Genomic DNA, 13,273 nt, shown 5'->3' on the forward strand with positions numbered 1-13,273 from the left:
TGTCTGCTTTTGCAAAAAAAGGACAGTAAAAGGACAGGTCTTTTTCTGTGGGGATACAAAGTGTTTTGCATACTGAACACTTCTAGAGGCTCCACCTATCAAAGCAAGTGGCTTCCAAAGTTACTGGTGAAAGCAAAAGCGTTCTTCCTTCCGCAACAAGAGCTTTACTTATTGCCGTTGCTCAGTTGACGGTGGTGACATTATTATGGAAAAATCTAAATCCAACCCACTTTAGAATTGTAGTATTAAAAAATCAGACCATTTTGTAGTGGTTGAGTTGACTGATAATATGTTAGAACTTAATAACCCCAAACAACTGTACTACATTTTCTTCTATTTGGCATCCAGTCCTCCAATATCTTTCTGAAAAAAGTATTACCGACTAGTACTATTTACACAGATTTTAAAACATTATTTTTTTGTGTTTGTAGTACAAAACAAAACAGAATTAACCTTCACAGTCCTTTCTCTGCTTACATAGGATGTGCACTTCAGACTGCTTTGGGCCAAAAATCTCCAAAGCAGGGCTTCTTCTTCGGAGATAAATCAGCCAAATATGGTCCAAAGCAGAAATCCCCACAGGGAAACAGAGCTGAAGTGCAGCCGCCTGCTTCAGGTGGCCATTTAAACTTTAAAGGGAAACAGGCGGGAACTGCCTTAGCTGTCCCGATCTGTGTTTTCTGCCTTTGCTGGGGCTCCTCCAGGGCAAAGGGGATGGGGGAGGGAGGCAGACCAATGGCTGGGCTTCCCAGAGGAGCCCAGCTAATTATTGCAATGCATTTTGCATCTGCAAATGTACTGCAATGATGTGGTCTTGCATCATGCTAAGCTTGCTTGCTGCAAAGTAAGGCAACGTAAGTGAGGGAGGAGGAGGCAGGGGGAGGTTAGCCTATGGAGAGGCAGGTTTGGGGAGGAAAACACTTGTTGGCCAATCACAGAAGGTTTTTCGTTTTTGAAAATCGTCTGTGCATGGCGAAGAGGTATAAAGCTAGGGGGTCTTACCTGACTCTTGCTGGCTGCTGCCTCACTGACCTGCTGCTCTGGTAGAGGGAATTCTTTGAGTCTGCTGGGCCTGGATGGCTGGTGCTGCGCTGAACCTTGGAGGATCTTCATCCCTGGAGGAGATATTGAATGATTTGCCTAAGGGACTACTTTTGAGACTTTTCCCCTCTTGCTTGCTCATGTTTCTTCATCTTCTCACTTTCAATTATACTTGACTTGACTTCACTTCTTATTTTTAAACCTAACTGTTCTTTGGACTTCTGTGGGTGGGGATGTTTTGGGGTGCTTGAGATTCAGGTTTTTTTCCTGTTGTTAATTTCTTCTTTTTCCTCTGCTCTGGTCTGGAGGTTTGCTGCCGCTGACTGAGAGTTGTTGGGCCCTGAGGGCAGCACTGTTTGTTGGGTTCTTCTTCTTGGGTTGCTGTCGTTGTTTACACTTTTAAGCTTTAATCCTTCTCACTGCTGTGGTGGGGGTGGGAGTTGCTCACTTTGGTGGCTGTTGTTCCCTGGGTGGGTGGCCCGCTGCTCTGCTCCGGTTTGCTGCAGTTGTGGCCTGGGGGTCACTGCTTGGCGTGCCCAATTAGGTTTTGCCCTCTAAATGAGCTCTAAAAAAGACTATTTCAGGAAATATCTTAATGTTCTACTAAAATTATAGGATAGACCTTCAATTCTTTCCCTAATTAGAGAGCTCAGGTTTGGTATTATAAGTGAAAAGGCAAATAGCAGCTCTTCTTAGGAGTACGGACTTCTAATCTGGCCAGCCGGGTTTGATTCCCCGCTCCTCCCCCACATGCAGCCAGCTGGGTGACCTTGGGCTCGCCAGGGCACTGATAAAGCTGTTCTGATCGAGCAGTGATATCAGGGCTCTCTCAGACAGGGTGTCTTTTGTGGGGAAAGGGAATGGAAGGTGAACGTAAGCTGCTTTGAGGCTCCTTTGGGTAGAGAAAAGCGGCATATAAGAACCAACTCTTCTTCTTTTCTATTTCTTCTTCAGGACTCCAAGCCCACCAGTTTCTTGGGTTCTTAGTGGCAGAGGTGGGGGTCTACTGTGCATCTCTGCAGCCTTCCTACTAAACTTGTTAGTCGGGTGTCATAGCTAGTTTTTTTGAAACCTTACTCTAACTTTCTAAAAAGGTTGAACTTGTTTCCTGCTCACGGTTAGCTAGGGTCATTTAAAGCTAGTCAGGTTTAGCATCAGGTTTCTCTTGTTCTTTAAAACTCCCAACAGAAGACAGAGAGGAGCTAAAATCTCCTTAGAAGTCTTGTCAGATTAGGCTTTTCAAAACAAGGAAAAAATAACTGGTGGGGGAGGTGTCATAACAAGTTTTTGGGGTTCTTTTAGACACAGGTATCAGTGGAGTTAATTCAGGGCCTCTAAATTCCCTGTATCTTAAGTCAGAGTTTGGTCAAGGGTTGTCAGTCAGTCAGTCAGTCAGTCAGTAACCTTTTATTGGCATAAAATATGTATAAGATAAGGGTTAGCTATGAGTGGCAAGCATGAAAGTACAAGGGGCCCTGGGGATAAGGCCATGAGGAAGACTAGAGGGGTTGAGGGGGGGGAGGGGGATGGCTGTGGCCTTCCCTCCACCTGTGAACAGGCCTGCCTTGGTACCACTTTCCACCACTCTGATATTTGGCTGGAGTGGTGCAATAAAGAGTGCCTGCAAGGGTCTCTTTATTGAGGTGGCTGCTGGGGCACTCCCTTCACAGGTGCAGACGGGGGCAGGTTCTGGCAGTGTTGGGGAGCCTGCTGATCAGACAGCACCTCCTGTGGCTACCATTGTGACCTGGCTGGATGCCCTTTTTCCCTGGCTGAGACGTTTCACAGTCTCTGCCATTGCATAACCTGCTATATGTCTCCTAGTTGCATGATTAGCAGGTCAGTGTTGCCCTCTGTTTATAGAGCAGCCCGGCCCCTTGAGCAGGCAGAGATGTTCTGAGCTTCTGAGACCATGCGCTGCACGTCAGACATACGGAAGGCATGTCATGCACACACCATGTACATCTCGCTGACTGTGCATTGGTCGGGTATCCAGGAGGTCCTGGGTGGGGCAACTTTTGTCAGGGTGAGGACTGCCAGGCTGTCTATTTCCATGCCTTACTGCACACTGCACCCTTTAATGTGTGGCACACAGCATACATCAGGCGCACCATCTTGAGGTTGTTGGAGGGCTGGCTAGGTGGGGGGATTGAGGTCACCAAGAGATTCCTGGTGACAGATGGTGCCCTAAGCATGAAAAAGGCGGTCAAGGACTTGGGCCTGAAGCACATCTCCTCTGCAGCCCACCTTCTCCACCTGGTGGTTAAGGATGCCCTTGGGGTGGGTTCCACATGGGAAGTCACCTTGTCTGCAAAGATATAAGGGTACTGGCTTCTCACCATGAAGTGCCGGAAGATCGTGGCTCACTTCAATCAAAGCTCAATGGACTTATATCAGCTGTGGGAGAAGCAGGTCCCGATGGGCGTGCCAGAGCACTGTCTCATCGGGGTTCTCAGCATGCACTAGAACTCCACCTGTGCCATGTTTGCATGCTTGGTGGAGCAGAGGAGAGCCCTTGATGCCCTGGTCCAAGAGGCAGAGATTTTTGAGGCTGGGACATGGATCACTGACCTGGAGTGGGAAATCCATTCCCAGACTGTGGAGGTTCTTGGGCCCTTCAAGACCTTCACAGAAATACTCTCGTCTGACATAGTGCATTTGGGTCTGGTCTTCCCCATGGTCCAAAATGCCCATGAGGTAATGGCCCTCTTTGTTGACCCAGGCCTCGGAAGTGCAGATATTTCCAGCCATGTGCACAATGGCATGAAGGCTCCAAAGAGGTTTTGTGGCATGCTTTGGGCCCCTCTGCAAGTCAGGATCATACAGGGTTGCAGCCATGTGTGATCTGTGCATCAAAGGCAGCATCGCAGAGCTTCTCAGAATGCCATGTGCTGCTCATTCAGAGGCTTGTATGCTGAATGTCCCAAGCAGCCGAGGTGGGGTGGAGAAGCCAAGCATGTCCATGGCTTTTCTCCCACCTGCCCATGGCCAGCCCTTTCAGGAGGTCGGGATTCGAGGGACGACAGTGCACCTGCGATGGTGAGGGATTACCTCCGGGAGCACCAGAGCAGCTTTCCTGCAAGATACTGAGCCAAGCAGGAGGTGGTCAAGCTGGCCCTCTCCTCTCCCGCATGACCCAGGTCTTCCTTTCATGCTCTCCGACAAGCATCTAGAGCATGCGGGCATTTTCTCATGTGGGTGACTTTGTCTCCATGCATCGCTCCTGCCAGTTTGGTGTGACAGCCAGTTTGGTGTAGTGGTTAGGAGTACGGACTTCTAATCTGGTGAGCCGGGTTCGATTCTGCACTCCCCCACATGAAGCCAGCTGGGTGACCTTGGGCTCACCACGGCACTGATAAAGCTGTTCGGACCAAGCAGGAATATCAGGGCTCTCTCAGCCTCACCCACCCCACAGGGTGTCTGTTGTGGGGAGAGGAACGGGAAGACTGTAAGCTGCTTTGAGCCTCCTTCGGGTCGAGAAAAGCAGCATATAAGAATCAACTTTTTCTGCCTGGCACCCGAAAGAGTTCAGCAGTTGGCCTTTCTAAAGATCAACTAACTGGCTTTTGGCTTCCCAAAAAAACGCTCTTCCCAGGCTTAAAATTCTATAGAGAAAAGCAGCAAGGCCATCATTGCCCGTTTTGATTGGCTTACCCACCCCCAAATGCCCACCACTATCTGGAAACATCTCACTGCAGGCAGAGTGCCAGAGGGCCCTAGAGATCAAATCTAGGCCCCTCAGTTATCAAAAGTCACCCCCAAATGGGAAAATCTCTCCTAAATCCACAAGCCTTAGAACTCATGTAAAACACAAGAAGAAACCATCAGTTCTCCGGGGGTGCCCAGGAGTTCCTATGTATAGGAGCCAGGGGTGAAGACAGGGGTTGAATGATAAGCACTTGGTGGAGTGGTTAAAGGTAGTGGTCTGTGATCTGTAGAGCTGGGTTTGATTCCCTACATTAGTGTTCAATGTGTACAGCTGGGTCCAACTCTTGTCAGAGTTATTCTCACAGAGTAATCTGTCATAACTTTCAAATCCCCACCAGGGTGTCTGGCGTGAGGAGAGGCAGGGAAAGGTGATTGTAAGCCATTTTGAGACTCCTTTGGGTAGTTAAAAGCAGGGTATAAAACCAGTCTTCCTCTTGAGCAAGCAAATTTAGCATATTGCAAGACTGTTCTTTTTTGTTTTGGGGGGGGGGAGGTCAGAATGGAGAGCCTGTGATGATGGGACACTTGGATTCAGCACTTAGGCCGCCATGAGCTCCTCCACTGGGGGAAATCAGGGCTGGTGCACATGCTGATCCTGCTGAGGGTTTCCATGTGACACTATTCCCCCATGCTTTTTGAGGCTTGCCTGGGGCTAATGGATTATCTTTTTGCATGGATTTGTTCCGCCTGCTGATTCTCCCCACCTTGAAAGTAGCAGGCATCCCCCAACCCGCTCTCTGTGATATGGTGTTTGGTGGTCTCCCAGGTCTCCCCTGGAGACAGGTATTCCTATACTACTAGTGATGCTGCAAGATCCCCCCCTTAACAGGCACCCCCTACTCTCCTGGGGAACTCATGGAAGCTCTGTGTGGACTTCAGTGGGTCTCCAGTTCTCACCTAGAGGCTGGCACCCATGCATGCTTCAGCAGTCAGCCACAGCTGTCCCCTGCAACTCTGGCAGCAGTGATGGGAATGAGAACTGCTCTGTGTGAAGATGAACTGCTCCCCACCCTACCCCCCATTATCTCCTGTCTGGAAGGTGGCATCTACATGCTAGACCTGAGAGTGAGAGTCCCCTCCCTACTTTGGCAATTTTCAGGTTTCTGCCATCTCTGTGGCCTGGAGGTGTGGGTGTTTGAGCTAGGGGTTCAAACTTTCAGTTTCGCTTCAGGAGCCTCTTCTCTTGACTCCCCCCCCCCCCAAGTTTGAAGACTGGACCAGGCGAGTCCAATTCTAGGGACATCCTACCCCCATCCTACCTCCTTTATATACTATGACAAGAAAAAAAGACTCTCTGCTCTGATCATAAATTCTCACCATTGGAAGTAATGACCCACTATGTACTATGGCAGTGGTCCCCAACCTTTCTGAGGCTGGGGACCGGCAGGGCATCGGACCATGCCTGCGCATCGGGCTGTGCCCGCACGGCCACGCCCTGATTCCCTCTCCCCGCCCTCCCGCAGTAAGAAGCTTGCGGCCTGGGAACTTTTTTACTGTGGGGGGGGGCGGGGAGAGGGAGCCGCAGGTTGGGGACCACTGTACTATGGCTGTGGTCCCCAACCTTTTTATCACCGGGGACCGGTCAACGCTTGACAATTTTACTGAGGCCCGGGGAGGGGTAGTCTTTTGCCGAGGGATGTCACTGCCGCCTGAGCCCCTGCTCCACTTGCTTTCCCGCCGGCGCCCCTGACTTCCCGCCGTCTGCTGGAGGGTGCTGCCTACAGCATCTACGCAGTGACACGCCGCGGGGGAGCCCCAGCCATGGCAGCCACTGGAAAGCACCAAAGGAGAGCTGGCAGCAGTGGCAGGGCAGCCCCCCAGACAGCAGCTGGGGAGGAGGAGGAGCCGCGTCCCGGTACTGGCCTCCGGACCGGGGTTTGGGGACCGCTGTACTATGGTGAGAATTCAAGATCACAACAGAGAGTCTATTTTTTCTTATTATAGGATATAATGGCACTAGGATGGGGGCACCCTCTTTGGAAGCCCCTAGAATTGGATCCTCTAGTCCAATCTTTTTTAAACTTGGGGGGGGGGGCAGAGAAGAGGTTCCTGAACTTACTATGAAAATCAGGAGCCCCTAACTCCCTCCCCCCAGGCCAAGGAGATGGCAGAGACCTGAAAATGGAACCATTGATTTTAATGACCAAATTGCTTTGGAGACGGCCAAATTTATTTGGCTGAAGCTGGATCCAAATCAGCTAATTCGGATGACCCTTTAATGGTCCAAATTTGGTTACTCTGAACCTGAAATGGTCCGAATCTTTTGGGGAATGCACATGCCTACTTCTAAGCTTGTAAAAGTACAATTTGTTACAACCCCATTTAACTTTATGGTGAAGGGAAATTAAAAATATTACTGCTTTGCTTATACAGATTGAGATTCTACAGCTTTCTGATTAAGGGTTAAAGTAGTGACAAATAGTTGTGGTCAGAAATTGATGATATAGATGAAACTTATTCTCCCAGTCAATATATTTAAGACAAATATTACACAAAACCCTGGTTATCTGCAAAAGCCTATGAAACCGAGTCAGTAATTTTAGACTCACCAGTTCTACATTAACTTCAGTCTGAACATTACTTGACCCTAGTCTTTTATTCTAATGAAAACTGAACTATTAACAATGCATTCCCTCAGTCCTTAGAAAGCTTCCCCCCCTATATTTAATTTGTAGAGTTCTATTCATTCTTTTATGATTCTTTAACATAGCTGAAACAGAACTCCCTTGGAAATGAGGATGACTTCCTCTACTGCTGCTTAACACGGATGAAGATAGGTTGAACCAGTCGAAATCCTTAATAGATCTACGTAGGGGTGTTTACCCCTCTGGAAGAGTCAACTTCAGTTACCAGAAGGAAGTACAGCTTCAAAATAGTTAAAGATAGAGCTCTGTGTAAAATGTGGTTTGAAGCATAATCTGCTGGGGGAGCAAAGCTTCTTAATTTCAAAAGGCTACTATGCAGCCACTGAAAAGCAAGCTCTGGGATGCTGAATACTTATGCTCTCTAAGAGCAGTTCTTATTTAAACTAGAGACTAGAGATTTAATTCAAAAGCCCTAGGGAGAACAATGTTTAAATAATACAGCTTTTTGATGCAGACTGATACCACAATTCTAACAGGCCAGACTAACCAAGTCAATAATTTTATCAGCCCTAATCCTACCCTTTTGCTGGTAGATTAGGGTGTCTCAACACCCCATATAAAATGACGTTTAGTACAGTAGCATGCTATGTCTCATAAATGACTGAGACAACTGTAAATTCATCTACTATTCTACTCTAGAAAACATGTGACTTACTGTACAGTCAATTTAAACAGACATAAATACTAAAGATACAGTAATTCCATTTGACAGGGCAAAGTGAGGATGTATAGAACTAACAAAACAGCCAGTTCAGAAAATAGATGCACAAGAGAATGGAAGCAGATGAGGTATGACATGAGGCAACTGATACTTCCCCCACAGATGTTCCAAAGACTGCCCAAACTCCTTAACACCGATTTTGATTGCATTTTATCAAAAATAGTAATTATAGTATTGTATTGCTTGTATACAAAGCAAGTTTAATAAAATGCAGTAAAACCAATATTAAAGGCAGAAAATTAACGGACTTTGCTTTTTACAGTGAATGAATTTAAGTATGTTAGCTATGTAGCATATTGCATCTGCTTAGAGTCCAAAAAGCATTAAGAACTTTGATCTCAACATCCTAATCCTAAAGACCCTAATAAAAATCTAAGCAAAAAGAAAGCAGGAATCTTGAAACGTGTTCTTCTTTCTTCAACAATTAGAAGTGAATTTAAGATACAATCAAAACCTCAGTCTACATTTGCAGTGCTTCATTTAAAGTCTACTACTTGCTGGCCTTTGTAACAAACCACTGCTCTCTTTATTCCAGTTAGATGACCATCATTTACTTTCTGTAGCAAAACTGCCTTATTTGTATATTTTATTGTTCAGCTTGCTTGGAAAAAGCAGCAATCTTAACACAATTGTTATTTTTAGCCAGATTAATTTGCTTGATCCACTGAAATGTACCAACTGGACATTTTAGTATTCTAGAAGTGTAGATAGCAGGTACCATCTTAGCATTTCCATGTCTCTCATAGTGGGAATGCTTCTTATATTCCTATGCATTTGCAGTCAGAGACAATTGCTGTACTTACCCAAAAAGATGATCAGGAATGCAAGACAATCCCCTCCTAAAGATTATAAACTTAAAAGTTTTGTTACTTTACATAACTATAACTTGCATGTGAATTTAAAATACACACCCCTATTCCTTGATAGCACATGTTGAGGGAACCAACACTTCATTTCAGATAAATAACGTAAGGTGACTAACTATGCAGTTATCCCACTCTAATCCTATTGGTTTCTGTGGGTTTAGCCTGAATTAACACTATGCAGTATTTCATGGAAGACTTCTTCCATTAAGTGGCAAATCTAGTTTAATGGCTTAATTTGAAGATTTGTCTGACCAGTACTTTACCAACATGTTGCTTATAAAATCAAGATGGTACTAATGAGATCCATTTCCCACCTGGATAGTGTGCTCCATCTTAGTCATAAAGTCACCTCTAGACTGGACTTCTGCAACTTACTCTATGCGGGCCTACCCTTATCCTTGATGTGGAAACAACTGGTCCAGAACGCAGCAGCTAGGGTTCTCACGGGAACACTTTGGAAGACCCACATCTGGCCCGTACTCCAGCAGCTGCAATGGTTACCAGGTGAAGTCGGGTTAAGCTGAAGGTCCTGATATGCCGTTTGGGTCCAATGTATCTGAGAGACAGTCTTTCTGCCCATGCCACCCAAACAGCATTACGTTCGGCCAACACCAACCGGCTAACGATCCCTGACCCCAAAGAAGCACCAGGGCCAGGTTGTTCTCTATCCTGGCTCCCACTGAGTGGAATTAGCTCCCAGAAGAGATCTGGGCCCTGTCAGAGCTACCCAGCTACTACCCCATACAAATGGAGCTTTTCTGCCAGGTATTTAGTGAAGGCCAATGACAAAACCTATTGGGCTCCCAGAGCTCCCTCCCATCCAGATACACTCACTCAATAAGGATGCAGCCATAAGGTTACTGTGAATAAACGTTTGTTACTTATGTTCAATTACTGTTTACGTTACGTTGCCGCATTCTTAATGATACAATTACACAATTTACATTCTCTGTAAACCACCCTGAGCCGCAAGGGAGGGCTGTATATAAATCTAAATAAATTAATGTGAAGATGGAGCATACTGCTGTAAAGTAGGAATTTTGCTCATAAAAATGAAAAGGTGGGCTGTTAGAAAGTAAGAAAGATGTATGTATAATGACAATATTTTCTTAGGCCAAAACCCAGTCAGCTATTCTGTCATAGCATGACTGAGTAGCAATTAGAACCAATACAATAGGCTACTAATGATTGACAAAGTATAATCATCCTTCCAGGACCATAGCATTTTTGTTCAGTTACAAAAGAAAGAAAAACAACAAAGTAATTCAGCCTTTCTGAACTTTACCATTGAGAAACACCTGAAACATTCTTCAAGAAACCCCAGTAGTGTGATCATGCAGAATATGGCTGGGAAGTATGGCTGCATATAGGCTCACCCAAGCCCCTCCCCTTCCAGGCCCATCATTGGCCATTTCTGGGAATGGCAGTGATCAATGTGACCATATATCGTCATATCACCAGACACGTTTAACAATTAAAAAATATTAAAAACTAATTCCCACCCATTCAGGAAACCCTCCCATGGCTGTCAAGAAACTCCTAAAGTAGACAGAAAGACTGGAAGTCAGGAAATATGCAACTTGTTTCGTTTTGAAGAATGAAAGGACCCCGACCGAGCTAATTCAAACACACGATTGCCTATAATTTTTTTATTGGTACATTCTAATCTCAAGCTCCCATTGCAGGTATCAACATTCTGTAATAGATTTGATTATCCACTTAGTGGAAGATAGCTAATCAAGACTTCCAATGCCCCATAGTAAAATATGCGTTGCAACTAAAACCTGTAGTGTATGCATAGAAGAGGTCTTAAAGTCAAAAACATCATGTACACAATAGGCATCTGGCAGCATTTTCAGACAGCTTTTAAAATTTATTCTGACATGCTATAAAGGAATAAATTACACTGTTAGACGAATCACCAGCCGTAAGAATATCTTTCAGCTGGACTAGAGTGAGGATAGCCTAAGGCAGTAACCAATGTGTATGTTGCACACTGCCCAAGAACATGAGTAAATCTGGTCATACCCACTTCACAAAAACTTGAAAGAAAATTGTCTCCTTTTAAAACCCTCCACACACTTCCATTTTAAATCTGCAAAGCAAATTCTGCAGATCAGTCCTGCCAATACAAGACAAGGGCAAGGCTTGTGAGCAGCTGTGATGGGTCTGAAAAGATGCCTTTATTTTTATTCAGTCTCTCATTACAGAGGGCTGGGTGTCAATGCAACAGATTATAAAAATGCAAGAGTGCCCTTCCCCATCAAGAAAAAAAAATACAAAATTTATTTAAAAACAAAAGTGAGGAAGAATTACAACACTAGATCTAAAATGATTAAGAAATAGGACTTTTGCTTCAACAAATGGCCTTGCAGTTGCCTATTTTTAAAAAGGTTGGTGTCTAATTTAGATAGCAAATCATCAAGGCAAATTAAAAAAATCTTCATTTCCTTACAGAAACAGTTGTCTTTAATGAACTTGTAAACAAAAAAGCTCCCGTTTCAAAATAAAAACAAAATCCCAGATCATATAGATGTTTACAATGATTACATTTATCTAAGCAACTTACATACAGTTTCAGTTGTAAGATGTTAACTAAATTTGTGACAAATATGTTGTTTCTTCTTTTATACCAAGAACATTATAGAGTTAATGCAGAGTCCTAAAGATAATCTAGTAGTCACTAAGTTTCTCTTAAGTCTTCACTTTAGATGCTGTTATTTCTAGCACAGGTAAGCAGGCAGAGTCTTTCATACGCTTAAAAACTGGAATCTTTGGTTACTACCATGTCAGCTGGCTCTTTATGTCACACAGACATGAGCAATTTTAAGAATGTTTTAAGTGTACAACTTTCAAACCAGAGAGGAATACCCAGAAAGTGCACAATTGTGAGCATTTACAATTATCACAACTGTTGCTGAAGACTGTTCATGCCATTCTTCCAAAACAATATCTTGTTAGGAGTGTAGTTCAAAGTAAAAAGGTTACAAAAATTGGCATATGCACAATTCTTTTCGACCACTGGTGTGTCAACCATTCAGTTAACTTTTCCACTTGAAAAAATGTAATAGAAAACTGGACACCATATTTCACTATCTCAGTAATATTCACAATTACAGTTGCTACAACTCAAGGTGCAGCATCAACAGCGCTATCCAGAGCCAGTTTATACTGAAATTAGGTTCTTTACATCAAGTAGATGGTTTCCCACAACCTCTGGCATGTTTTATGAACTAAAATTCCTAGGATTTGGGGAGTGATGCATCCTGCTCCATTCTGCTCTGCTTCATCTGTTCTCTTCTTCATGTTCAAAAACCTGGAAAGCAAACAAAGACATTTTATATTTGTAATTGGAGAAACACCCAATTAAGTGGGAGGTTTTGTATAAATGGTTATAGCCTTCAGTAAGGAAAAGGCTATTACATTCAAAAAATCATTAAACTTCTTTCCAGGCATGGTGGGTGCTAAATTTTACATTATCATAGTAACCATACACAAAGTTTAAAAGCCCATTTCTTAAAACAGAGAAAGGCATGCAAGAATCCAAGGAAAAATAAACTGCAACCAGCCTTAATAATACGTTATTAATCTTGATTAAACAAAGTGACATGTGTAATATTCATGTGAATGTTGCCAACTAATTAAAAATTAATTGATTACCTTACAGTCACCTACGTTTAAATTTTGATATTGCACTTTAAAAGTTCATTGAAACACAATGCCCATAAAATAGTCTCAAAGTGTATTTTATGAAAACTAAACTCAATCAAAAATTTTCTAATTAAATTTTGTAAGCCTAATTTATGCATGGCAAGACAATATGTAATTCATACAGTTACATGACTTAAAGGTTTGTTAGCTACATAAGGAAAATGCTAAATATGGTAGAATTATTCCTCTGCACTTGAAATGGGATAATATATACATTTCCCCAGATATCATTTCTGGTCATAAAACTGAAAATCCAGGTTAAGAAAGGGACTCAAGACATGACATTGCATTACAGGGTTAAGAGATGTGTCTAACCAGTTGGTATTTGTCATCATAATTATAAAAATAATGATACCAAAGTATGGCTGCCTATAGCAGAAAAAGGTTTATTTTTTTAAAAATCAGTCCACTGCTGAATCATGTATATGGAAAGAGATGTATAATTTAGACTAGTCATAACAATTGAACGGTGTCAGTAAAATGCTGTTAAGGAATACTGTTAAGTCATCTGTTAAGGAATACTGAAGTCTACTTCAATAACAAATCAATGTACTTATTTATTTTATTCAATTTTTAGTGCG

The 13,273-nt window shown here is 43.7% G+C and overlaps 1 protein-coding gene across 2 annotated transcripts in view; it reads right to left on the reverse strand.

Moving 5' to 3' along the window:
- Positions 1-10,833: 10,833 nt before the first annotated feature.
- CSNK1A1 (casein kinase 1 alpha 1) overlaps positions 10,834-13,273 on the reverse strand; it is a 78,681-nt gene continuing 76,241 nt past the window's right edge. For both annotated transcript variants that reach the window (XM_077327091.1, XM_077327089.1), the window contains exon 11: positions 10,834-12,297. In XM_077327091.1, the coding sequence (XP_077183206.1) occupies positions 12,290-12,297 (8 nt within the window). In that variant the 3' untranslated portion in view covers positions 10,834-12,289. The remainder of the gene's footprint in view (positions 12,298-13,273) is intronic.

The sequence above is a fragment of the Paroedura picta genome, chromosome 3 (genome assembly GCF_049243985.1).
Source record: "Paroedura picta isolate Pp20150507F chromosome 3, Ppicta_v3.0, whole genome shotgun sequence".
NCBI lineage: Eukaryota > Metazoa > Chordata > Lepidosauria > Squamata > Gekkonidae > Paroedura > Paroedura picta.